The sequence below is a fragment of the Artemia sp. Qi Xiang Cuo genome, chromosome 1 (genome assembly GCF_049724085.1).
Source record: "Artemia sp. Qi Xiang Cuo chromosome 1, ASM4972408v1, whole genome shotgun sequence".
In the NCBI taxonomy this organism is placed as follows: Eukaryota; Metazoa; Arthropoda; class Branchiopoda; order Anostraca; family Artemiidae; genus Artemia; species Artemia sp. Qi Xiang Cuo.
In genome coordinates, this window is record NC_142794.1 from 48700356 (window position 1) to 48727711 (window position 27356).

General features: G+C 34.7%; 1 protein-coding gene across 1 annotated transcript in view; it reads left to right on the forward strand.

Moving 5' to 3' along the window:
- Positions 1-184: 184 nt before the first annotated feature.
- LOC148956421 (calcitonin receptor-like) overlaps positions 185-27356 on the forward strand; it is a 308161-nt gene continuing 280989 nt past the window's right edge. The window contains exons 1-2 of the mRNA XM_089090777.1: positions 185-344; positions 3578-3691. Of these exons, the coding sequence (XP_088946903.1) occupies positions 212-344; positions 3578-3691 (247 nt within the window). The 5' untranslated portion in view covers positions 185-211. The remainder of the gene's footprint in view (positions 345-3577; positions 3692-27356) is intronic.

Genomic DNA, 27356 nt, shown 5'->3' on the forward strand with positions numbered 1-27356 from the left:
TTTAATATTGAGACTATTTAGGCACGGTTAAATTTAACTTCTTTCGCTTTAATTTGGTTTTGCGCATTGCCTTGTTTCAGTCGTCTTTTTGGGGACTATACAAACTCCTGAGAATTTAAGAACCTTTTATCTTCAAACAGGAGACTCAGTTTCTTTGAAGCAGGTGTAAGGTGAACAATGAAGATCCAGTATAGATAAGCTAGAGCAAATAATGGAGATCGACATTCTTCAAGAATTGTATGACCCGGGCGAGGAATTTGATACCATCCATCTTAAAGCAATTGACGATTTTATAAAACAAAAAGAAACCGAATGTTTTCAAAACTACACAGGGCCTAAGGAGGGTAAGTAAATATTAAGGACATAGATCAAGGGGTTGGTTATGTTTTTCTTTTGTGTTTTCTGAAAGTACTTTCAAGTCACATACCCACTAACTTTTAGCAAACAGCTGACACATACGAATCGTGCAGATATACAGATTTTGTAGCTATACGGAACGACCGGATATACGGCACGTAAGGACGTAGAGCAGATATACGGCACGATAGTACGGACTGTAGAGCAGGTACTATACGGAATTCAAGACTATTAATATAGAACCTTCAAAATGGACATTTTCTGCCACATTTTACTGTACAAGCTTAAAATTTGTTTGAACATATTTCTAAGTTTCTAAGTTTGATTTTCAGGTGAAATTAAATTGGTTAAGAGGATAATTATTTGCAATTTGCCAGCTTTATTTTCACTGCTCAAAAAACCTTGTGAATATTCAATTTACTCTCTTGTTTTAAAAATGGGTGACACGTTTACTAGAACTGAGATAAAAACGTTTGCTGTGGACTGCTGCTATATAGCTGTTGTATTTAATGCTTGGTCTTACAGCTATTCCGTAAGTACTTTAAATATTCATCCACAAATTTTGCTGAATTTTTAAAAATTGTTCCATTATAGTGGGGGATTTTAACGCTAACTAATTAAGAAAAATGTTTTCAAGAAAAGAAACTGAAAAAAAGTACAGAGCAATAACAATTGAAACCTAAAACGAGCAGAAATTAAGTCTTATATTAAGTCAAGGTAAAAACCAACAGAAAATACAATGAATGAATAAATAAGACATAAAATGACCTGAAGTTCAAACGAATGATCAATTCAAAATTAAAGTGAACAGAATTTTACCGAAATGAATGTGGGGTTACCGGTCTTAACAACTTTCCGAAAGGCCAAAGTCATTTGTTCTTTACTGAAAAAAAAATCAAACATTACATTTCTCATTTTGAAACTTCACAAAAAACGAAGCTCAAAGAAAAGTGGGACAACCACCTTCTTGACCTCTCTAAAGAGGTCAAGAAGGTCTTTTCGCTTTGTAATTTTTTGCTACCAAAGGTTTACAAACAAGAGCTACCAAAAATACCAGCGGGACACCACCCTCTCAAACACTCCAAAAGCCCAGTGTCATTTACTCTTTCTAACCAAGGATACTGATTTCCCAAACTGTGCTTTCCTAATGCAGAACATCAACTTAAAGAAAAAAAAATCCAATACTAATAAAGGGCGCAGAAATAAAATCTTACAATAATTATCTTTTTACTTTCAATTTAACTTTAGCTTTTTAAAGAGACCCTTTTTTTTCTCAAAACCCTTCCCTTAAATTTTCTCTAATTAAAATGCATTGGAAAATTGGCTTTTGAAACAAACTTTTGAAACAAACTGGGTAATTATTGAAGTGGTCCCGAGGGGTCACATACTCCGCGACACCTGGTATATATCTCGCCACGCCATGTTAGCTGCACAGCTCTACCATGCCTGTAACAGCTCCGCTACGCTTGGCACACTTACACCGGACAATTTTCCATGATCATTTTCCCGTCATACTACGATTAGCCTACTATTACCAGCAAATGAATCTCATTTGGAAATTAATTTAACAAACTTTTTCTACAAGAAAAATTTTTCAAGGAAAAGTAAAGAGCTCCATTAAGCCAAGAATGAGCAAAAATAAAATAAAATAATCTTTCAAGCGTAAAACCACCACAAATCACTATCAATATATAAACAAAATTAAAAACAAACAGATATTAAAATGAATAACCAAGTCAAACTCACAACGAGCAAAATTAACATGAGTAGGGCTCATGAATTCTATGCCTTCTCAAGACCAGAACATAGTTGCGCTTTACTGAAAAAAAAAAACAAATGACCGTGGAATGTCAGTTTAATTGACATATACTGACATTTCTTCCTTGAGGTTTAGATAATTTTTCATTTATGAAAGTATGGAAGGTAAAAATATTTCAAACGTATTTTGTTTTCAATTCTTTTATTCGTGCTTGTAAAAAATCAAATTTCGTCTAGTATCGCCTGATAAATCCTGGTTTTATAAAGCGATGCTAGACTGATAGCATCAGTCTAAAAAAAATAAAATTTCTTTAAAATAAAATCAATTTTTTACGAAAAACTGCATTTTTCTATAACACTGATGTAGATTATGTTACTTAACATCATAAAACGGCGGTCTACGATGTTCCAGTGCCCCGATAGCTACATAGAAAAAAAACTGAAAGAAAAAGACTGTCGATGAGGAATATCCTGGTTGCAGCCATTTTTCTTGTTTTTCAAAGCTATAGATTTTCCTTGTTTTCAAGCCAAGGGACGGTTTCATAAGAAGCGGTTTCGGACAAGGCGGTTCTAACAGTTTATTTCTTACTTTGATCTGACACTTTTTTCTTAGGAGTTATAAGGTATTGTGGTTTTTGCTATCGAGCATATTCGTCTCTTACTAGGTTGCTAGCTACCCATACAACCCGGATTATTATAATACTTTATTTCTGCTCGTCTCAAGTTGTAATATATCTGTTCATTTTTCTTTTAGAAAATTCTTTTTCGGAAAAAAAAATCACACAATACGTAAAACTTAAAGCAAACAGAAATCACTATGAATGAACAAATACAGCCTTAAAATATTAGAAATTGTTTCGAAATTGATGCTTGTGCGCCCTAAGGACACTAGCATCGTTTATGATTTTATGCAAAGTAAACAAACGCTTAAAAAATTACCAATTAACCTGATATAGCTCTTGTATGAGTATAATTTTTTGATAATTCTTACTAAAGTGGAACCAAAGGAAGAATGGTGCTGAGGAAAACTGTCCTTTAGAAATTACAAAACTAAATTCATTTCTCAACTGTATTATTTTATGTTTTCTGTTGTTTGGTAAAAAGCTTATGTTTTGAGAAGTCATCGATCCAGCCTTTCCTTGTTTATTTATTTATTTTTTGCTGGCAACCTCATTTTCAAAAGTTACATGTTTCAGAAATTTTTGGCAAAATAAATAATAGAAGGAACTCCTCGATTTAGTTAGTCCGCGGTTGGGGTGGGAGGATGTCCTAAAGAAAGATTTAAGGGATATGGGAACTTCCTCGGAGAGTGTAGAGAGGGAGGCTTTGAATAGATTAGGATGGAGGAGGAGCGTATGTAGCTGTGTTGGCCTCGGGCGGCTTGGTATTCCGTTTTTAGTATCAGTAGCAGTAGTAATACTTTTTAATCACTAAATTGTTAAAACAAAAAGTAATTTTCTAGGCACAACATATTGTCCAAGAGCATTCGACTCATTGACTTGTTGGAACGAAACTCTGGCTGGACAAGTTTCTTATGCAAGATGCCCAACGATCATTCCCGGATTTGATCCTAGAAGTAAGTTTTTCATTTAAAGAAGCTAATAGAATTTTCCACTGAAAGTTATTAAAAAAATCTTTATTAAGAAATGTTTCAAAAATATTATAGTATAGAAAATGTTTCACACTGAACCCATTATTTTTTAACTCTTTAAGATTTTTGTTGCCTTATAGTTCTTTTTACTCGCCATGAAGCCTTTTATTTCTCCTAGAAGTAAATTTAGGGAGTTGGGCTTATATAGTGTTTTCCTTTCCTTAAATTAAAATTGTTTGTTTGAGTTAAAAGACCTAAATAAAAACGTTTGTGTTTGAAATGGGCTGTTTCTTTAAGTTCTTGTTCTTCTATTTTCAAACTGCTAGCCAATTACTACTGGGTATTTGCCAATTCCTTCTGTTATAAATCATTTCCAGTCTTCATTGAAGATTCGTAATTAACACCAGATTAGGAGCCTAACTCCAGCTAACCTATCTTTCTTATTTTCAATCTTAACTAATATTTATCACTAGTGATGATATTGACCAATGATGCTGTTAAGAAATTCCAATCAAGAAGAGCAAAATATAGTGTGTCTTATAGTTTAGTTTAGTTTATTAATAAAAAAGATAAATAAAACTTGACAAAATGTATATATATATATATATATATATATATATATATATATATATATATATATATATATATATATATATATATATATATATATATATATATAAATATAATGCATGAAAAAAAACAACAAGTCTTTCAACTAAATCTTCTAGCCTGCCCATGAACTGGCAAAAGCAAGTTGTCCTAGGGGCGTGCCAAGAATAGAAAAAAAGAGAAAATTTTAGTACTAATTTATAGCACAAATTAAGTATACCAGATATACTGGCAATATATATATATGAAACAAAAATATATATGTATAAATAAAATACATAATTCCTTTCTGAGTAACTACTGGAGTCACCGTAACGACCAAAAAAAAGAAGAAAAAACTATCCAAATAATCCACTATACTCCTCCGCCTACCTCAAAAAAAAAAAAAAAAAAAAAAAAAAAAAAAAAAAAAAAAGCTTAGGACTCATTAATAGAATACATTTTTTTCTTAACTTTATTTTTAAATTTTTCCGAACCATTTTATATCATTAATAATCATATTATTACAAGTCCATAAATTTATAAATAAGATACAAATAAAAATGACAAATAATAATCTAAAACTCATAATTAGAATAAATTTTATCCTTAACTTTATTTCTAAATTCTTCAAAGCTTGTTGTGTCATTAATCGTCTTATCATTACTATTCCATAATTTTATTCCTCAATAAATAAAGGAGAACTTAGACCTTGCAGTAATGGCAATTGGATCGGACAGTGCCTTGCTTCTTCCAGTATTAAATAAAAAAAACAAGTTTTTTTAACTTAAAACGAACAGACGTTAAAACTTAAAACGAACAGAAATTATTCCGTATATGAAGGGGGCTGTCCCCTCCTCAACGCCTCGCCGATAATAGAATAAATTTTCCGATAATAGTGACCTTTGACAACCGGTGTCAATAAATGCTAAAATTTTAATAGATTCGCACAATTTTACATCATACATAAATGGAAATGAGACACAGTTGGTTGATTCTGGTATACTTAAATAGAAAATTTGTGAATCAGAACGGTTCACAGAAAAAATATCATTTATTAGAGGACTTCGCATAATGTTCGACTCGGCCTCCGGTAAAGTCGAATTATTTAGTTTTTTTTGTTTGCTTGTGGTAGATTTATAGGCTCTGAGGCTAAGCACAATTTCGACTTATGCCCTATTTCACAACAACGGATACACGTTGTAGGTTCCTTAAATTCAGATTGTCTGTGTGGACCCCTACAATTCCAACATTTTATGCGAGCATTATTTCTACCACTAAAATCATTCCTGAAATAATTACCTCTAGTTGATCTTGACATAGAGGGAGTTCGCCTTTGTGACACATCATGGTTAATGTTTTGACCGCTGACTGCTGCAGTTAAAACTTCACTAGGACTACAAAATGTTAAATCTATTGTTTCAAAATCCCTAGCTAGTTCTAGTAGTTCGTCATCATTGCAATCTGGTGATGCTTGTTCCATTACTTGGCGCGCAAGGTTATTTTTTAAGACACTTTTAAAAATGTTTGATGTGAGACTACTGGCGTCGTTTTGGTTGGCTGACTTGCTTTACCAATCCTTTGCTTTACCAACTGTTCTAGAATAAAATTTAGAGACTAAGTCGCTCTCTTTCTGTTTTTCACTGACTAATTCTTGTAGTTTTTGTCCTACACTTTTTTCTGGGCAAAAAGCTATTTTAAAGGTTCTTTCAAGGTCTGAAAGATTCTTGATACTGTCCGGATCAAAATTATAGAGAAATTTCTGAATATCCCCCCTGGTGTAACAAATAGCCTGAGACACCATAGAGGCGTCCCCCTTGGACTGACTCTTTTGTATTTGCTTTAGAGATAAAATCCAGGAATGAATATCGGCTGGATGCGAAAGTATAGGAATTGGTGGACATTGTTCTATATAATAATTAACAGGCATAGGAGGAGTTGGTTGGTAAATATCAGAACTAACTCTCTTCGATATCAGACGAGCCTCTGAATCCGCTAGCCGAACTTTAAGGTCTTAATTGTGGGCCCCTAAATCAGCTAGCATGGTTTTAAATTTCAGTCTATGACATAGAGACAGAGTAACGACGTATGGTAAAGGAGTTTCTTAGAAATGGTGAAAAACACCATGATTAGCTACCACCAATATGAAGTGTGATATATTTCTCTACAGAGATACCGTCTTATTGGTCCCCAGTGGGAGGGGATCAAGCCTCCACGAGGACAAGACCTTGGGTAGCGTGGTAGGCAGGACTCGTATCTACTCAAGATGTTGCTAAAACTACTTTAATAAACTAATAGACAAAATACAATACTAGAGTACACTCGTGAACAGTCTTCTTGAAGCCGTAGAGAATCCGAGCTATAGTCAACTTGCACCAGCTGGCACAGTTGATTTGGAAGTGGCTGCTGCACTTTCCAAGCTCGCCGTCTATAGTTGGCTAATGGAGGTTACTGGAACTCTCCGACGGCAGTTGATGTGGAGGTTATTGTTAAACTCTCCCAGCGCACCGTATATTATAGAAAGGTGGATGTTGCTCGAACTCTCCCAGCGGTGTCCCTCTAACCACTTGTCACTGTTGGTTCTCAAAGCTGAACTGTCCACAAGTTGTCTTTTCCCCCTTCTTATCTTCCAAGGCCCAAGCATGGAATTCTGGTTCCATGACCCCCAAAGTAGCCTCTCATTGGCTGGTAGGTTTTTGGTCATGGTGATCCACTTCCTTGAATAGAAAAGAAGGCAGAAACAAGTACTTAAAACAACACATACCAACTATACCCTTGAAGTGGAACATGCACTAAATACCAAAAATATACCCTTAACGTAATAAAACACTAAATACGAGAAATACACTTATATCTAACTTGCGTAAGCCTAGCAACAATCTTTACATAACCATGCCGAAATCCGAATTGGGTAGGATTTAACACATTACGACGCTCTAAATAGGCATAAAGACGAGCAGCAAAGCACTTCTCTAAAACACGTGATAGTAAAGGAAGAACATAAATCGGCCTATAATTTCGGAAATTATTTGTCTCACCACCCTTATGAATAGGAGTTACACGAGCTACTTTAAAACAAGATGGGAAGAAACCCTCTTTTAATGCAGAATTAATTAGGGACAAAAGTGGCTTCTGGATTAGTGGCAGAATAAATTTAACCACGCTTAATGATATGACAGCACTACCAGAAGCATTACTTTTCATTTTTTTAGAAGATTTGTTTCATCTCACTTAATGATACAGGTGCTAAATACATTGAAACCTCAGATTCATAATGACCAAGGTAGTCAAAAATGCTGGGATCATGTAACATTGGACAGATTCAGCAACACGCTTTCCTGCCGCTGAGAAGTAATTTTCGAATACCTCCGAGACATCATCAGCACTTTTGGGCATTTCACCTTCTTGGTTAACTATTTCAAGTGGGATCATTTTCGTTGGCTGCTGAAGTACTTTTTAATTATGCGCCATGTTTCTGCTGGACCTCCCGATACTTCCTCGTACATCCTCGAGTAAAATTCTCTTTTTAATTTTTTTAATAATCGATTCAGAGCATTGCGATGATATAATATATTCTATCGTTTAAATCGCATTTGTGATCGATTTTTTTTGCAAAGTTGGTCTCTAAATACGCATCAATTTTAGAAGGTGTAATCCATGACTTCTTTGGGGTTGTCTTATGCCGTCTTTTTTTTTCCTTCGAAAATGCGTTTCTACTTCACTTTGGATAATCTGGTAAAACAAATTAATCCTCTCTTCATTATTAGATGCAATTGATAAAATATTAACCCAATTCATTTGAGATGAAACCCTCTTATAACGCAAGAGAATTGTTTTATTCACATAATGCCAAGAAAACTCATTCCTTAACCTACAACTGTTCCTATTTCCTAGAGGAATAGCATGTCTAGAAAACACACCAAAATGGTCAGAAGTGTCACTAACAACAAAACGGGGGGAACCAGCGTTAACATTAGAGAATATACTGTCAATACATGTCGCGGATGTATCCATGACCCTCGTAGGTATGTTGATTGACGGAAGTAATCCAAATGAGACGAAAATATTCAATAATCGGCTGCTCTTTGCATTTATTTCAATCAAGTCAACGTTTATATCACCAACAAGAAAACACGGGAGATTTACAGGCATCTTATCAAGCTGCTCCTCCGAAAGATAAAAAAATTCATTGTATGAGGAAGTCGGTGGGCGGTAGAGAACTATTAAATAGCAAGAATAATTACCTAAACGAAGATGAAGCACGAGTGACTCAAACACCATCTCCCTATAAATAGTTAAATCGCTCCGAATGGGTACTTCAATATCCGATCATATACGGCAAGGCCCCCATGTTGACGTAATTGCATATTTTTTGTGTAAAAATTATATCCCTCTAGACCGCCCCCCCTAGACCTTCAAATTTACATTAGATATAGCTGAAAAAGCAGATGGTTTGGAAAAAGCAGTTGATAAAACTCCATCACAGTATCGACTGCCCCCCCCCCTAGACAATATGCCGCCTAATCCTGCCTACGCCCATGCAAGCAACTCTGACTCAGTTAAAGCTATCATCTGAAAAACAAAAATATTAGCCAAATCTTCAATAAAGCTATAACTTGAATTTAGCCCTTGGCAATTCAGATGAAAAATATTGGAAAAATTGCCAGATTTACGGCATATAGGACCAATCTCACACGGTAAAAAATAATTTGAATTTTCGAGCTGCAAGCGAATACCGCAACCAAGGTCCAAAAGTCCACTCGAAACATCATTATAACTACACGCAAAATCTATTTTATTACTCTCTAATTCCTTTAATTTCTGAGGTGCTGAAGGAGATTGAAATATACTATCCATAACTAAGAGTTACAAGCCCTATCTTACGGTGACTCAATCTTTGACACAAATAAACACTGAGGTTAAATACACATATCAATCGTCTAACTACTTCATGAACTAAGAAAAAGAAACTCAACTTAACTTAGCTATTATTAAACAGAAAAATCCTTTGCTTATGGTTTAGTCGCTTAGCGCACACGACCTTTCTAACCACGCAACACCTTCCGTATACCTCTAGTTTCCTAAAGGTGCGCAAATATTTCCAACAAATTAAAAAATTCTCCAACTACAAATATATCATTGAGAACGGGGAACAAAATTCATCTATAAAAACAAAAAATAATTTTTTACATTAATAATACACAAGACAAGAGGGGATAGAACATATGGGGGGGGGGGGAGACTAAGTGCAATTATAATTAATTAAATTTCAATTTAATATCACAAAACATAATCGAAAAATCTGCATAGAAGAAAGACATGAAAAATAAAAATATAATGGCACCGGAAATTTAATCATAATCCATTTGATGAAATCAAATTGGGCGTCAAATTGACAAATTAAAACCCACAATGGGCTACAAAAAAAACAAAAAAAAATCTATTTAATAACTTACTCATGTTAACAAATATGCATTAAACATAGAGTAAAAGATGATTAGCCATACCCCTATTAAAAATGATACCTTGCTTTTTATCTTGGCAAATGACAAGTAAACATCTTAAAGAGATAGATTTGTATGAAGCCTGTTGAGATTAAATCAGGTGAGGTACTAAACATTGCAATAAATGATGACTCTGTTGGGTACAATTAAACTACTGAAAACAATTAAAACCCTGACATGATAGGACAAAAAAAATCTTGGATAAGGATTATGTACTTTGCAATTGACTAAACATGAACTTAATCAATAAAGCCAAATAATATTTTTTTTTTACTTTTTTAATACAGTGTACAAAACAAGAGAGGACGTAATGAAAAAAAAGAATAAGGACACTGACAAAAAAGAAAAACTATATACTTCACTTCATTATGTATACTTCACTCCATTAATAGTCAACAAAAAGAGGGAGTAGGAAACGTCCCGCATTATTATATTAAATCTTCACTCCATTGATTCATTCTGAGTGTCAAATCGACCTCCACTGACACCAGCCAAGTCATGTTTAAAATGGGGTACAACTTAATTAGCAGCACTAGATCGCAGATAATAATTTTGCGGTGGGGTGAGTTCAGGGATGGGATCAGTCCATAGGTATTTTGGATGCGTGCCATTTGGACGGTTGAAATGCAGAATTGGGGGAAAACTATTAGAGACCCAAGCTTCAAAACCGAGTTCACGTAATTTCGCCTTTTTTTGCAAGGAGATTCTTCCGTATTTTCCGTACTTCGGGGGAGCGTCATCACTAATGTAGACGTGGGACAATGACGAGAGTTTTGCGTTTTAGCTTCCTAGCGTTCTTCAGTAAATTCACTTTCGTCTCCTTATCTTGTACCCGAACTTTGATGAACCTTTTCTGAATGTTTCGTTCAATGATTTTGAAATTAGGCACCGCGGCAAATCCAACGCCTGAAGATACAACACTCGCAAAGATATCTTTTGCAGCAGATATCGTTTCACATGGGACATTCCACAATATGAGATTTTTATTAAGTTTTTCGAATTCAAGCTTAGCTAATCTGTTGCCAGTGACATTAATTTCAGTCCCCTGATTCAAAACCTCATCAGTGAGAACTTTTATTTGGTTCTTTAGAGCATCATTTTCTTTTTCAAAAGAACCCAGGCGGGTATCATTATTTGACAATGATTGCTGAAAATCACTTTGAATATTCTCTAACTTAGCCACTCGATAAAAGCCCAATAAAAGTTTTGATGCTATCAGCTAAAGTTGCCAATGCCAACGATATATTTGAGATTGAGGCTGAACTAGTACCTGATACGTCAAATAAATTTTTTGAATTCCCACCTTCATCCTCATCATGCCTTGATCGTTTTTTCCGTCCCATTGTTAATAATTAATAAATTCCGTAAAATTCAATTCACGATAACAGTTCAAAGTTTAATAATAATAACCGATGTAGTAATAAATCGGGTCTAGTAATATACCATTAGTATCCTTACTTAAGTAGGTAAACCAATAATTGTCTCTTAGTAATATACAATTAGTATTCTTACTTGAACAGGTAAATTACTATCCAAATAAACATTATCAATGAAATTCAATATCCAATTCAGTTGGAATTTATAACCGTGAATAATGTACGCGCACCAAGAAACGAGGTGTTACTCGGTCAAAGTCATGATCGCTACTCAAAATCGAAATCAGACATAAAAAAGTATAGACATCGAAATCACAAGGCAAAATATATTTTGAACTAAGTTCTTGGGATCAGACAATTTAAACAATTAGAAAAAAAAAAATCAAAGAAACATTTAAAAAAAAATCATTTTGAATGTTTCCTGCTCAGACAAAGAAGCTTATAAATGTCGTCCTGAAGCAGGTTGGAGAGAGAAAATTTAAGACTCTTCTTTTGCGTCCCAATTCTGTTAATCTTTCGGCCAAAATCTGAATAATTCAGAGTCAAGTAACTCACCGAACTGTGGTATTACGATTCCTAGCTGATCTATAAAAAGCTTTGGTCCTATTTTGGGGAAACACAATATTGTTTCAAGTTTTTTTTTCTGTGCATAAGGCCTCCCTTGACAAACAGCTTACGGATATAAGCTTCAAGCTTTAAAAAATAAAATTCCGGTCCTTATTCAGACCAACAAGTACTTAGGAGACGAAATGTTTCGTTAGTCATATTCCTTTCCTTAAACATAATGTTTGAATTCTACTGCCCTCCCCAGACTCCCCCTAAGAGTTTAAAATTGATCCCCTAGCAGATTGCGAGTTATTCCAGATACTCTGTTTCGATGATCTGGGTCAATATACTGTCTTTCGATTTACCTCTCTTCTTCACCGTGAACAGATTCGAAGTTTCACTGGGACGAATACTACCGAAAGTATTAAGCGTATTGGAGACACTCATTTTCATCCTACGTCTTCTTCCTCGAAATGGGAAATGTGAAGCCCCCCCCCTCCATGTACTCTCCGAAAGTTTTCAAGTTGATATCCACCTGCTGTTCTCCACATGTTGTGCATTTGCCATTCTGATAGCTTGGACACATACTTTTCCTACCGGGAGTAAAACACGATATATTTGAAATACCAAAATAAAGTTCCTTCTTTAATTCGGACTCCTATAATCAAGCTAAATCTAGTTTCAAAAATGAAAAAGTCCTTAATCAGCAAAGAAAAGAAACTGCAGTCCTTGGATTTCGCCAAGACAGTGAGCAATAAGAAAAGTGCTACGCACAATATTTTTAAGGACGTTTAAACGATAAGATCCGTGTGAACGCCTAAATCATCAAAAATATTTAAGACGTATTATTGGACGAGGGTTCGCGTCCTTGGGCCACGTGAGCCAATGGCAGGCAGTCCCTATAGCGCAGGACGAAAGAACTGCGTTTGGGAGTGGGGTAAATGTGTTTTTAATTTGAATGTTAAGTTAGATCTAAAAGAGTTCGTACCGCAAATAATCTCGGTCACCATTTTATTGTCTTTGAAGTGACCCATTGCTGTACAACTGAGCATGTAAGACTAATAAATCTAGTGTCCTTTTTCGTGTGTTCATTTCTCTTGTATGTCTGAGTCTAGTCAGATAATAGGTAACTAGTTCGCCTGTCTCCAAGGTAAAAGCTCCCAAAGGAATCTGATCTCCAGATTGCTCAAGGAAGAAGAAGCCACATTTGTATGTCTACATATTCAATTTTCTCTCATTAATTGAGACCCGCGCCATAAGTGGCGCAATAGGAGAAATCTCTATCGACACGAGCAAATCTCTCCTATTACCACAAATAATCCTTCAATGGTACAACTGGCGCGGTCGAAACTTGGAGGAAAACTGCGAACTAGTTAGGCTATTTAAACTTTGTAATTCAAATTTAATTTTTGGAAAGATACAGACATATAAGAAGATTTATTAGACATAGACCCGATAGGATACGATAGTAAACCCATTATATCTCATTCTATATAATAGCCAACCCAAAAATAGTTTATTTAAAATTTATTAAAATTTTATAAAAACCAAAAAAAAAAAAACGAAAATATGGAGGATCTAAATGAATTACTATTATTGCAGAAGTTAGTCGCAAAAAATATATAAATTGCGAAATCTATCCCGTAATAAAATGGTCAAACAGATATTGACGAATTTAATATACAATTGACACAGTTTTTACAATTAACAAAAACAGACGTTGTAGCGTTAAGAGAAATGCTCCTACTACGATTAAGAGGCCAGGCCTTAACCTTTCTAAAACAGGTCGAGCATACCATAGGAAATATCGCCAACTTGCCAATAAATACGTTTGATGAATTGTTAAAAGCATTCAAAGAGAGTTTTATAGAAACCATTTCAATAAATAAATTAAAACATGGAGTAGTGAACTTTGATTTTTCACAAAATATAAGGGAATATCTGGATAATATACGCATTGCTGTAGAAGCAAAATACGGAAGTGGTTCTGGGCAACTGTATGAAAAAGTCATACTAAATACCTTTTTGCAAGGGCTACCCCCAAAACTATATAGAGTAGTAATATCCAAGAATATTCAGACGTTGGACATTGCAGTCCAAGAGGTAGAACGACTAATTGAAGTTAATAAAATGTTTGCTCATCATAGTAATGCAAAAATAAACAACCTCGGCGACTCAACCGCGACCATAATCTTCAAGATCGATCAGACATCCCCCAATTTATTTTCAAGGTATAACTCCCCAGTAGCACAAAGAAACAAAACGCCAGAACCCGCTAGGCAGAAAACAATACGTTTTCAGCCCATTAACCCTACAATAATAAGGTGCTATAACTGCAATCGTGTTGGCCTCATAGCAAGAGAGTGCCACTACGTCACCAATCCCATACCAAGAAATGCTGTCGGTAATACGCAAAATTACGGCAACCATTTGTTCGGAAGAACAAATTTTAGTACCCGTCGTGTAATAGGCTATAGCAAGGGGGGAATGCGCCAATCAATACCTTAAAATGCGTACCAACCAAATTTGGATAACCCTTTCCCCAACAGGCAAATTAATTACCGGTTTGAAAACCCAAATCCTCGCCAAGGCCAATATAATGCGAGAATGCAATATAAAAATCATTAAAATTTGCCGATGAGAAATGAAAATTTTACAAGCCAACGGCACTGGCAATCAGCACCAGCAAATGGCACTGACACGAGACGTCCACGCTACCATAATAATACATGGCGAAGACTGGCAGACGTAAATCATTTCAATATGCCTACGGAGCCTAATACGTCTGAATATCTATTACAGGCACCGACAAATGAAATAAATTCTCAGGGAAACGCTTCAGGCCCCTCAGAAACATAAGTTGGACCCCGAGGGTGCCAGTGATATTTAATAGGTCCAAAACAATACTAGTGACTTCTTGTAGTGATATTATTAACAAGTTACCTATATTTAATGATTTTTTTGTAGAAAACGTTTACTTTACGGCCTTAATTGACAGTGGAGCTACTGTAAATATCATAAACTCTTGCGTATTTAATACGTTGCCTCTGCACATTAGGCGACAAAAGAACCCAAATAATCCCAACTTAACAAGTGTTACAGGCCATAAATTAAACGAAAAAGGGTCAATTTGCCTAAAAGTAAAAAGAGACAACAGAACCTTCATGACAAATTTCATTATATGTGATAATCTCCCATATGAAGCTATTATAGGGGCAAATTTTCTAAGGTCTAATGAAATACTATTAGACATAGCCAACGAGAAGTTTCTAAACCCAGCTAAGGTAGGGGAAAAAATTTCTACCTTAAGAAATCGTAACAGAGGTTACGAAGATAACATAACAGTAAACAAAAATTCTAGTGGTATAATGTCGAAGAATTTCGAACCCCATGTCTCGCAAAGACAGGGCATAATTGGAAATTTTTTCAATTATCCTGAAAGATATCTCAGAAATGAAGTAAATTTAAATAATAACAGTATTGAATCTGCGAAAATAAAAATAGGAGATATGCGACAGTACAGATCAAATGAAATTAAGAAAATAGTGGAATTGTGGAAAAACATAGTAAAACCGAACGTGACGCCACAAGATGCCGCAAGGGCTCATCATAGCGACATAATGAATATAATAAACACTAAAAATTAATATACATAGTCCTTAGGTGCTATAAGGAAAACAAAAGTCCCTCCCTAAACGATGCAAAAAATCCAAATATCATAAATGATCGAGCCAATAGTTAGCAAATCAGAAATATTGTTTGCGACACCGTCTGAAATACCCGAAAATCTGTTCTGCGAGGAACAGATTATATCTTATGACAAAGGGGAAGGTTTTATTAGGGTAACCAATAACCATGAAAATGATACAATTACAATTAAAAAGGGGACTTGTTTAGTCCAAATCGAGTTTATAACGGAAAACGATTTAAATACATGGGAAAATTCAAAAAGAAACCTAGTTAGCGGTATTAAAACTTCAAATAACGAATACCCTTTGATTAAATCGCAATTTTTAAACAAATTTAAAATGGATCATATTACGTATTTGTACATTAATAAAAATTTATGCTAATTATTATGTAATTTTAAGTATTTTTTTTCTGAATCTTAAAATTATATCGGTGCTATCCAATTTTACCATAATTCAATTTTCTCGACTGGTAATCCAGTAGCAAAACAGCCATATCGCGTGCCATATAAGCACAAAGAGTGGTTAAAAAATAAAATCCATGAATTAGAAAGGAACGAGATTATACGCCCAAGTATAAGTCCGTATAGTGCACCAATACTCTTAGTACCAAACAAGAATGGAGATCTTAGGCTCGTTGTAGATTATAGGGCTCTCAAAAACCAAGTAGTTAGCGATAAATGTCCTTTACCATGACTAGATAAAATTATTGACTAAATTTGAAGCAAAAACTAAATTTTTAACTCTTTGTACCTTACCCAAGGCTACCACCAATTGAAAATAGCCGAAAAGGATGTCCAAAAAACTTCATTTTCAGCATCCGAATATGGATCTTATGAATACTTGAGGGCACCAGTTGGGCTTAAAACAAGTTCAAGCGCATTATGTAGACCCCTATTGCACCTGTTAAGAGGATTAAAGAATATAATTCATTTTGTTGACGATATTATATGCGTGGGGGAAAACACTGAGCAACACTTTGCAACTTTAGCTAAGGTTTTCGAGAAGTTCAGGCAAGGCAATTTAAAATGCCGGCCTGAGAAAGTAAATTTATTTCAATCCAAAATTAAATTTTTAGGAGTAATAGTAACCCAGGGAGAGATATCCCCAGACCCTGATAAAATTAAATGTGTTGAAAACCTCACGCCCCCCAGAACGATGAAAGAATTGAGGGGAATTTTAGGACTTACTGGCTACTTTAGAAAATTTGTACGCAATTATTCCCAAATTGCGAAACCCCTCACGGAATTAACGAAAGGAAACTCCCATAGTGTTACCTGGTCCCAGGAAGCTCAAACGTCCCTAGACCAACTCAAAAAGGCGCTCACTTCTTAACCAATTTTATCACTCCCTGATTTCGAAAATGGACAATTCATCATTACCACGGATACTAGCTCGAAGGGCATAGGCGCTCTCCTTTCGCAAACAATCCCAGGAGAAAACCCTACCCCTCTACAGGGTACACCAAAACAAATAGAAAAAGTTATATGCTATTCAAGCAAAACTTTATCAAAAGGCGAAAGTAGTTATTCCGCCACAAACTTAGAATTACTATCTATTATCTACCACTTTGACAAATTTAGGCATTATTTAATTGGTAGAAAATTTATATTACGATCAGACCATAAAAGCTTGCAGTACCTGCACACATTTAAAAACCCCACGGGCATTCTAGCTAGATGGATTATGAAAATCCAAGACCTAGATTATGAATTTGAACATTTAAAGGGAAAACAAAACTCAGCTTGCGACTTTTTGAGTAGATATCCAGAAAATAACCCGTCGGAAACTGAAAAAAATGAAATTAATGCTATCAATGCTAAAAGCAAACATAGATGTAATAAAAACAAAGCCAAAGACGCAGTAAAAGAAAATAAGATTAACTATTGTCCCTTGTCTTTTGAAAATATAAAAAGAAAGCAAAAAAAGGACGAAATGTGTGTAGCACTAATTGATTATTTTGTGAATGATGAGGCGTTACCGGATAAATTCAAAACTATTAGAAAAGAGATAGATAATTTTTACTAAGACCGCGATGAAGAAATACTGTGTAGAATTGTGACTGCTGAGACAAATGGAAACCAAACCTCGATAATACCTGTGTTACCACAAAGCTTGATAGGGCCTGCATTTGAATGTTTTCATTCGGACACATGTGTACATGTATTATCTATGAACAAATTCCATAATATAAAAAAATACTAATACGTACACTCGTCACTTATAATACTTAAAAAAGTCATAAGTTCTCGCAAATTGTGTAATTTGAGACAAATCCCCCCCGCGTCGCCAAATCCCCCACTGGGACGGGTCCCAGCAGCAAATTACCCCTACGATATTATCTCATTCGACCTGTACGGGACAAATGGAGGCTTACCTGTTTCCAGCAGAGGCCATACATGTATTCTTTCGGTTGTAGATCATTTTTCCGGAGTTACTTGTTTAAAAACATTGAAAAATCAAGGTGCTTGATCCACAAGTGAGGAATTAGAAAAGATTTTTTAAAAATTTGGCGTTCCTAATAAAATTTTTAGTAACACCGGGAGCAATTTTTTCGCACAAATAGCAAAATATTTAATGATTTTTATTAATATAGAGAAAATAGTGACAGCGCCGTACAATCCAAAAGCCAATGGCAAAATAGAAAACAGGCATAAAATATTTTCGAACGTTCTAATTATTTATACTAAAGACAATAGGAGCGACTGGGATAAATTCTTACCTTATTTAACCAACGTAATCAACACTGCTTATTCCTAAACAACCAAAGAAAATCAATTTTATTTAATTTTTGGTCGATATTTTAGAATCCCTTATTATTAAGTTATTTAATCTCGGAATTATTATAACGACTCAGAAGATTATAAACAAGAAATCATAAATAGGATTAGGAAAACTTATAAGATAGTTAGGCAAGAGTTGGAAAAATGTAAAATAAACCAAGAGCTAAGAAACCAACCCAAAGTTAAGGTGAATATAGATTTCAAAGTAGGAGACTTCGTTTACATAAAGAACGAGGCAAAAATGGAAGGAAAAAAACTTTCCAACAAATACACAGGGCCGTACAGAATAGTCAAAAAGTACGATAACGAATATACCTTTAAAATGGAGAACCCCGATTGTGGATAAAACTTACAAGGCTCATGTTAGCCGAATAAAAACAGCCAAATTTCCAGAGAGATGGGTATCCCATCCCTCTTCGACTGATTTGTCAGATTCGGAAAATGAGCCCCCTAGGTCAATATTTGCAGAGGTAAAACCCTTCAATTTTAAACAAGATTATTTTGAAAACGAAAGTGATGAACAAAACTTTGAAGAATTTTTGGCTATGGAAAATCTAGTTGTTCCAGAGAAAAAATCCCTAATACCAATAAGAATAAGAACGCCAAAAAGTCCAAAAAGTTATTCATTGGCGAGCGCGGAAGATCTAGACTATACAATATCTCCAAAAACCCAATGCTTTTCCGAGAGAATCTCGACCCCATGTCCCTCCACATGATTTCCAGACGATATGGTTTCCCCTGCAACACCAATAGAAAGGCCCCTGTCCTTACATAAGGAATTTAACAGAGCTGTGGAAACCCCCTGTATCACTGTAAAGAAAACTCCTCCCAAAGATTTAACTAAAACAAACCTGCGAGAAGCTATGGATTTAATAAATTTTCCCATAAAAACGAGTAAAAGTACATTGCCCAGGACTAAAAACCCAAAGGATGACCAGCAACGTCTATATCATTATATAACTGTGTCAAAGGTCAAACCTAAACACGACTGGACGTGGACTTCACGGAGGGACTCCCTATTGCAAAGAATGCCCCATCCCCCTGAAAACATGGCCTTCAAACAATGGAGGAACCCCGCGAAAACTATTGATTCCCCCCAAAGCTCTCATGAATCTTTCAAATCCCCCGAGTTGAAAACTCAAGGCGAGAACTTAGGGAATAAACCTCCTACTTCCAGGGGAACAGAAATTTACGAAGGAATGGCAGGTGATACCACAAAGAGTGCCACCTCTAAAAGTTCCAATCCAGACTCATCGGCAACCAGTTCTGAAGAGTCTGAAGTCGAATCAGACCAAATAGAAGCTAAAGAAATAGGGAAATCTAGGCCAACCTCAGCAGCCGCACACGTGAAAAAAACTAAATTAAAAGGGCAATATTTTTTTAAAAAGCAATACAAAAAGTTTGACATTATTTCGCTAGACAACCCGAAAAATAAAAAACTGCAAGAAACAGAGGGGGTAGGCACGACACAGTCAGTTAGAACCGTTAAAAAACCTGAAATATGGAAATATACATAATTAATTAAAATACAAATTAAAAATTTATTAATTTAACAACATAATAAATTCAAAAGTGCGCAATTAAAGTTAACCAAGTCAATATTAATGAAAAAAAAAAAAAAAATAACACGAGTAATGTCAAAACGTTGACGATCACAGAAAATAACCAAAGGTAGTAAGATAGTGGTCTACTGAAAACGACAACTCGCGTTGGACCACTTCTTGTGGGAAGCCCGGGGAGGAACTCAAGGCCCATGATTGTTTTTTATTTTTTTTGTGTGTAAATGAACGTAGGAAGGAATATTTTTCAGTCCTTCAAGTACAAGAAATTAGTATTTTTATGCCAATCAGGGCCAATCAAAACAATACTTAAAGGTTGAATAGAAACTTCAGTGATCTAGTTAATTTTTCGTTTTTTGAATCTGAATGCTTTTAAAGAGAAACAGAGAGTTTACTTTATTATAGCTCCGAGAAAAAAAAAAGCTTTTTAATTTAATTATATTATATAAATGACGTATGTTGTCCTACAGCTCTGTGTTAAACATTAGTTTCAAAGAGAAACAAAGGCATTTATGTCTTTAGCTCCTTGGCGAAAAAATTAATTTCATTAGTTTATACCTATGACATATACAATAACAGAGAGATCACTGTTCTATAGTTCTGTGACAAAAATGTTCTTTAATTTCATTGGTTTATCTATGACATATCTTGTGCTCTAATTTTTGTGACATATTTCCGCAAGTCAGTCACGTTATATCTTACCTAGGCTAATTCAGATCTCGTCCCTCTGATTCTATATTAAAAATTGACTCAGGTCCGAAAAAAATTGAGTTAATAAAAAAAAAAACAAAAATTTTTTACTTAACGTTTAATTTATAACAATAAGAATACTGCACGGTGATGACGGCGATATCTTTAATAATGGTCTTATACATGGTTTAAGTCGAGGCAAAATCTCCTCTCTACAACGGGCATAAGATTTTTCTAAGATGTAGAATCACTGCTGAAATTGCCTTCCACGTGAAGATTTAAAAAAAAATTTTTTAATCAAAAATAAATCAAATATGCCTAACTTGACTTAAAAATTCGATAATCTGACACTATTCATAGCTAGAGCTTGATCTGAATCGTGTTTTGCTCTATTTTTAGGTTTTTAGTGTTTAATCTTCCTTTTTACTTGCCGTTTTGTTCATTTTTCTTGCTTAAAGTATCAGTCAATTTCTTATTTAACTAGTCTAATAATCAATTCGTACTCAATTTTTACTTTAATTATTTATTAAAATATAATTTCTCAATTAGTTATTAATTAAAATTTAATTATCTCAATAAACTATTTAGAACCTGATAATTTATTTAAGTTAGACTAGGGCTTATGTTTAACTTGAAAAGACTGTGCTTAATTTAGTGAAAAACGTTTATTTTTGTCAATTTTTTTTCCCCGTTTTCCCCTTTTTTTTTAGTTCATGCGAAATTTATCTGAGCAACATGTATATTAAATTATCCAATTCTGATATAGTGAATACTAAAGAAATTTCCTCTTGAAACCTATATTTCTTCAACCCCATTATACCCGTACAAATTTCAGCCAGTTTTCAGTATATATTGATAGAGCGAATTTGTTTTTATTAGCTGAAGTAAACACGACTAGTTCGGAGTGTCGGGTATTTTTAAAAGAAATTTAGTTTTTAAACTATGAAATTCATTAGGCTATACCCTTATATCTGTCAGCTTTATAAAATAAAAAAAAAAAAAAAACTACCAGTACAGAAGCGTCTAATTATATGAAATATTTTATCTTAGTGCAGATTATAATTATTTTAGGCCTACACAGTGCTCATTCATGTGTTTCTTACTCGAGTAATTTATATACTAATAGCCAACTATTGGTAACTATAACCAAACAACCTATCTGTACGTTTATATGTATAATTTCACGGCGGATGTGAAATTATATCCCAATAATAATACGTAAAATTTTAACACCATTTGATCAGTTAAGATACATGGATTGAAACCCTCTGTATGTCCAATGGTGACTAAGTAAAACCCACAAGGAATTCCCTATTAATGTGAAGGTGTTTCTCGCTTAACGGATTCTAATAAGACTTTAATATAATATTTATTTATTTAGTGCTGAAGGATTTGCTCAAACAATAGCCTTCTAAAATGATATTGATGTCAGTTCTTCATTATGCTTATATTCTTTGCCAAGCATTAACTGGAATCTACGGAGGCAAGCATGAAAATCCTGAATCTAATGGCCTTATTGGAAAAGCGAATATGAGGCACCAATGTTGACTTGTAATTACGGAAAAATCCTGAGAATAAGGACCTCTGCATTTCAGCGGTTAAACCCGGAACCCCATGAGAACGTCTAAGCCAAGAAATAGGCACGACATCAGACAACGAGTGGGTATAGAGGTCTCCACTAGTCCTTGTTATGTCTTGTTCCCTCATTGTAGTATCGTTTGCGTAAAACCGTGCGGTTATGACGCTGCACATGCGTTTCTTATACAGCACGGACTTACGTGAACAATGCAGGCATGAAAAATATTGTAAAAGTAGACCTCAAACTTAACAATGTAGGGTAAATTATGTTTATTTAATATCGATCTTTTCGTTATCAAAACAAATTGAAGAAATTTCTGTTTTAGATTTCCATTGTGAGTGCTAATATTAGTGTATTTATTTAATTCTGTCTCATAGCTAAGAACTTATAACCCAATTAATGCGTGAATTATTGTATACATATTTACTTCAAATAACATGTGATTCTGCCGCGTTGTTTTTATTGCAGGAAAGTAAATGGACACTTTGGTCATTGAGTATTACAATAAGCTACCCAGTACAGATACGACCCAGTAGCATCTATTTTCATCATATCTCAACCAGGGAAGAGTACTCACCATAACTTCAGGCAATTTCCATCCCAGCTTCGTCTAAGAAAACAACAGTTACCTTCGACCGTCGTTTCTTCGACCATGAACCATATTATGTATCAGGTAACACTATATTTGAGCCTCAGTATCAAGTGCTTTAACGAGCTATATAATCAGATAAACGCTGAGAAACCCATCGGTCAGTACAAGATATAAATACGTAGATATCGCTGTTGATACTCACTATTGACCCCATAATAATTTAACAGTATAGTGATGATATTTGAAGCTAAACGATATTATACGATATTTAAAGTTAAATGACACTTAAAGACATTTCAAGATATTTGAAGACGAAATTAAAGACAATTTGAAGTTTAATTCTGAGAAATCCATCGATCAGCAAAGTATATTTAACAATATTTAAAGTTAAATGACACTTAAAGACATTTGAAGATATTTGAAGCAGAAATTAAAGACAATTTGAACTTTAACTCTGAGAACACCATAGAGCAGTACAAGATAAACGATATTTAACGATATTTGAAGTTAAATGATAGTTGAAGATATTTGAAGCTGAAGTTAAAGACAATATATTAAGAGAGTCACTATAGTATGACGACAACCCATTTCAAAAGGCACAAATGAACAATTTTACGCGAAAATACATTCTCTAAGTGACTCAAAAATCTTAAAAACTATATGCTGAGAAGAAAAACACCAACCCCTGTAGTGGGAAGAATCATTTCCCAGTTGACTATTAGAACGGTATTTAACGGTCATTTCCCAGTTGACTATTAGGGAAAACTTACCGTGTAAAGACAACTAGACTCAAACTGTTCCATGAAGAAACCATAACGTAAGTGCTTCGAAATTTTTGCCACGACAAAAGGAGTGAAGGACAGTAACTTACAACAGAAGGGTGTAGTACACTAAGGACACGAAAGGTGATGAATAGATGTGAAGCTACAAGTGTTACTTCCTAACAGCTTTGACAATGCAAAAATCTAAATAGTGAAAGTGTTTTAATGTCATCTGTGAATATGTTGAATCAAATATTGTATGTTATAAATCATTTTTGTGTGTACCACAATTATAATTAGGTGTAATATTATTTTTTTATTAATTTGACGTTGTTTATATTTTTTTTATTAATTAAAATTTAAAGCAAAATCAAAAAAAAAAAGAGAAACACATTAAAATTATACTGTTACAAAAAATTTTTTAAAAGTAAAAGTATAATTTGTTAGATATAGAAAAAGAAAAAAAAAAAAAAAATATTTATTATAGTATAAGAAATAGGACCAAAAATAAAAAAATTACTGGAGATTAAATTTATATATGTATGTGTAATAAAACAAGAAAAATATTTGAAAAATTTTAAAAATCATGATGGACAGTAACTATTGACGGGACGTCATTATTTCATGGGAAGGGTGATATGTACCGGGAGTAAAACACGATGTATTTGAAATACCAAAATAAAGTTCCTTCTTTAATTCGGACTCCTATAATTAAGCTAAATCTAGTTTCAAAAATGAAAAAGTCCTGAATCAGCAAAGACAAGAAACTGCAGTCTTTGGATTTCACTAAGACAGTGATCAATAAGAAAAGTGCTACGCACAATATTTTTAATGAAGTTTAAACGATAATAACCGTGTGAACGACTAAATCATCAAAAATATTTAAGACGTATTATTGGACGAGGGTTCGCGTCCTTGGGCCACGTAAGCCAATGGCAGGCAGTCCCTATAGCGCAGGACGAAAGAACTGCGTTTGGGAGTGGGGAAAATGTGTTTTTTAATTTTAATGTTAAGTTAGATCTAAAAGAGTTCGTACCGCAAATGATCACGGTCACCATTTATTGTCTTTGAAGTGACCCATTGCTGTACAACTAAGCATGTAAGTTTAATAAATCTATTGTCTTTTTATATGTGTTCGTTTCTCTTATATGTCTGAGTCTAGTCCGATAATAGGTAACTAGTTCGCCAGTCTCCATGGTGAATGCTCCCAAAGGAATCTGATCTCCAGATAGCTCAAGAAAGAAGGGGCCACAATTGTATGTCTACATATTCAATTTTCTCTCATTAATTGAGACCAGCGCTATAAGTGGCGCTATAGGAGAAATCTCTATCGCCACGAGCAAATCTTCTCATTACTACAAATATTCTTCAATGGTACACGAAAGTTTTCAAGTTGATATCCACCTGCTGTTCTCCACATGTTGTGCATTTGCCATTCTGATAGCTTGGACACATACTTTTCCTTCGATTTACCTGTGTATCCCCCTCCCTCAGTCAAAACTTGGAGTCCTCTTGATCTGCCATTCCCCCGCTGATACTTGGCATCGATACCCCAAGCTTTTCCTGAGAATCCTGAGATGATACAAATTCGCTATTTTAATAGTCTGGGTACATTTGGTTTCTGTCCGTCAACATTGCTACCTTGACCGGAATGTTTTAGTCCAGCTTGGGCTAATAGTGCCTAAATTTTGACCCTTCCCACCAAGCCAAGATTCGAGGTTTTCTTGCTCGTCCTGATAATACTTTCTGAAAGTTTCAACTTGATCTCCAAAGCAGTAGGAAAATGCAGATCCGCTTTTTTGGTCACCTGGTAATATACCGTGAATAGATTAGGGTTCCCAAACATAATCATGTGCAAAAGGGTCTAGGTGAGCTGGAGAGAAAAATTTTCGCCTTCTGCCCCCCCCCACTTTTCGCCTCCCCTAATATCCAAAATTGAGATTTACTTGGTCTCCCTAATACTTTCTAGAAATTTCAAATCAATACACAAGCCAAACCCGAGATTGTCCTAATATGCTATTTTGATAATATGGATACAAATAGTGTCTGATTCAATCCAACCCTCCCCAAATCAAGATTCAATGTGTAATTGTTTATACATACGCCTGTCCATACTAATTGTCCACAACACGTCCTGCCAATTTCAAAGCTATTTCATCCAGAAAAGATTCTAGTCCTAGAGGCCTTTGAAGAGCTAAAACTTTTAAGTTGGTTTTAGGCACAATCTGTTCATCCTTTCTCTTCCCTCTCCCAAAAATTCAAATGCCAGGTCCTCGAAATCCCAATTCCCTAAGAAATAATTACCTGAAAGTTTCAGCATGATCTTGCAAACCGTTCCAAAGATATTACAGATGCGTTCTTTTCATAACCTGAAAACACAGTGTCTTCTGGTTTATATCGCTATTTAACTGTGATTCAATCTTAAGTCCCATAGCCGTTTATAGTGTAAAATCGTTAATCTTGACCCTTATTATTGAACCGCTATTTTCAGTCCCTTTTCTAAAACTAAATTTGAAGTACCCCTACCCTCCCTCTCCCTTCTCCTGCATTAGCTGAAATATTCAAATCTATCCCCTGGGCCATTCAATATATGTTGCAGATCTGGTATTTCGATAACCTGGGTCTATGAAGTGTCTCTTATTTTATCTGCATTGAGGTTAGGCTATCTTAGTCCAAGGACTTAAGGACATAAATTTTGAGCCAATCGATTTTTCCCCCTCTTGAACCTCATTTTTGGAAGGGAGGCTGTGTCTGAAGCTTTTTTGATTGTACATTAGGTTCCTCTTGGCCCAAGCACTAAGAACCATTACCTTCAATCTGATCAGAGACAAAAAGTTTTTTGTCCCATTTCTGCGGCTCCCTAACCCCTTCTCCTAACAAAATATTTAGCCTTCTTGGCCCTAAAGATGATTCCTGACAGTTTTGAGACAATCTCAGACTCAACATCACATACGCCCCCATTTTGCATTATAAAACATATCGTAGACAATTGGCAATTTGCATTATTCATGGCCCTTGTCCTAGGGGCAAAGGGGAGGGTCATGTTACCCCAAGGGCATATTTATTGTACGTGTCATTTATTTTTAAAATAAGGACTATTTTTACCTGGAGGGGAGGTGCGTGGGGCTAGGCACTAGAAAAGGGCACGGGAAGGGAGTTGGTTGCCTTTTAATTACTTTTGAGTCTTGAAAAGGTCACCAGAACTCACAATCTCTAATTAGGTGATTACCCTCAAAAGTTTCAACAGCCGTATGTGCGAAGTGGACGGTAAAAGAAAAGATAACCCAATGAAGGCAAATGTGTTATTTATTGAGGCAGTATTAGGGCCCTGCCTCTAGTTGGATCTAAACATGACGATGAGGCCAAGCAACAGCTGAACACTCGGATTAAAAAAAAAAAAAACATTACGGAATATTTATTTTTAAAAACATAAAAAAATTAATTTAAATTCAAAGATATTAAATTTGCATTTCTCTTCCCAACAAATGCTCGTCTTTTTGTTCGTCTTTTTTCCGTCATTAAATAAAAAAAACAAGTTTTTTAAACTGAAAGTAAGGAGCGACATTAAAACTTAAAACGAACAGAAATTATTCCGTATATGAAAGGGGCTGTCCCCTCCTCAACGCCTCACTCTTTACGCTAAAGTTTTTTATTGTTTTAAGAAATAAAGATGTGAGACAGAGTCAAACTTTAGCGTAAAGAGCGAGGAGTTGAGGAGGGGACAGCCCCTTTCATATACGGAATAATTTCTGTTCGTTTTAAGTTTTAATGTCGCTCCTTACTTTCAGTTTAAAAAACTTGTTTTTTTATTTAATTTCTGATTGTTTTTTAATTAATGAAGCTTTTATTTTGCCTCACCGTCATTGAATAAGTAAACAAAAATTGCATAAAAATTTTACTTTTATTTTTCAAAATGGCTGTCTCTAAATTTGGTTCTGACGTAATTTACAAATTAACTTAAGTAACGAATTTATGTAGTCGTA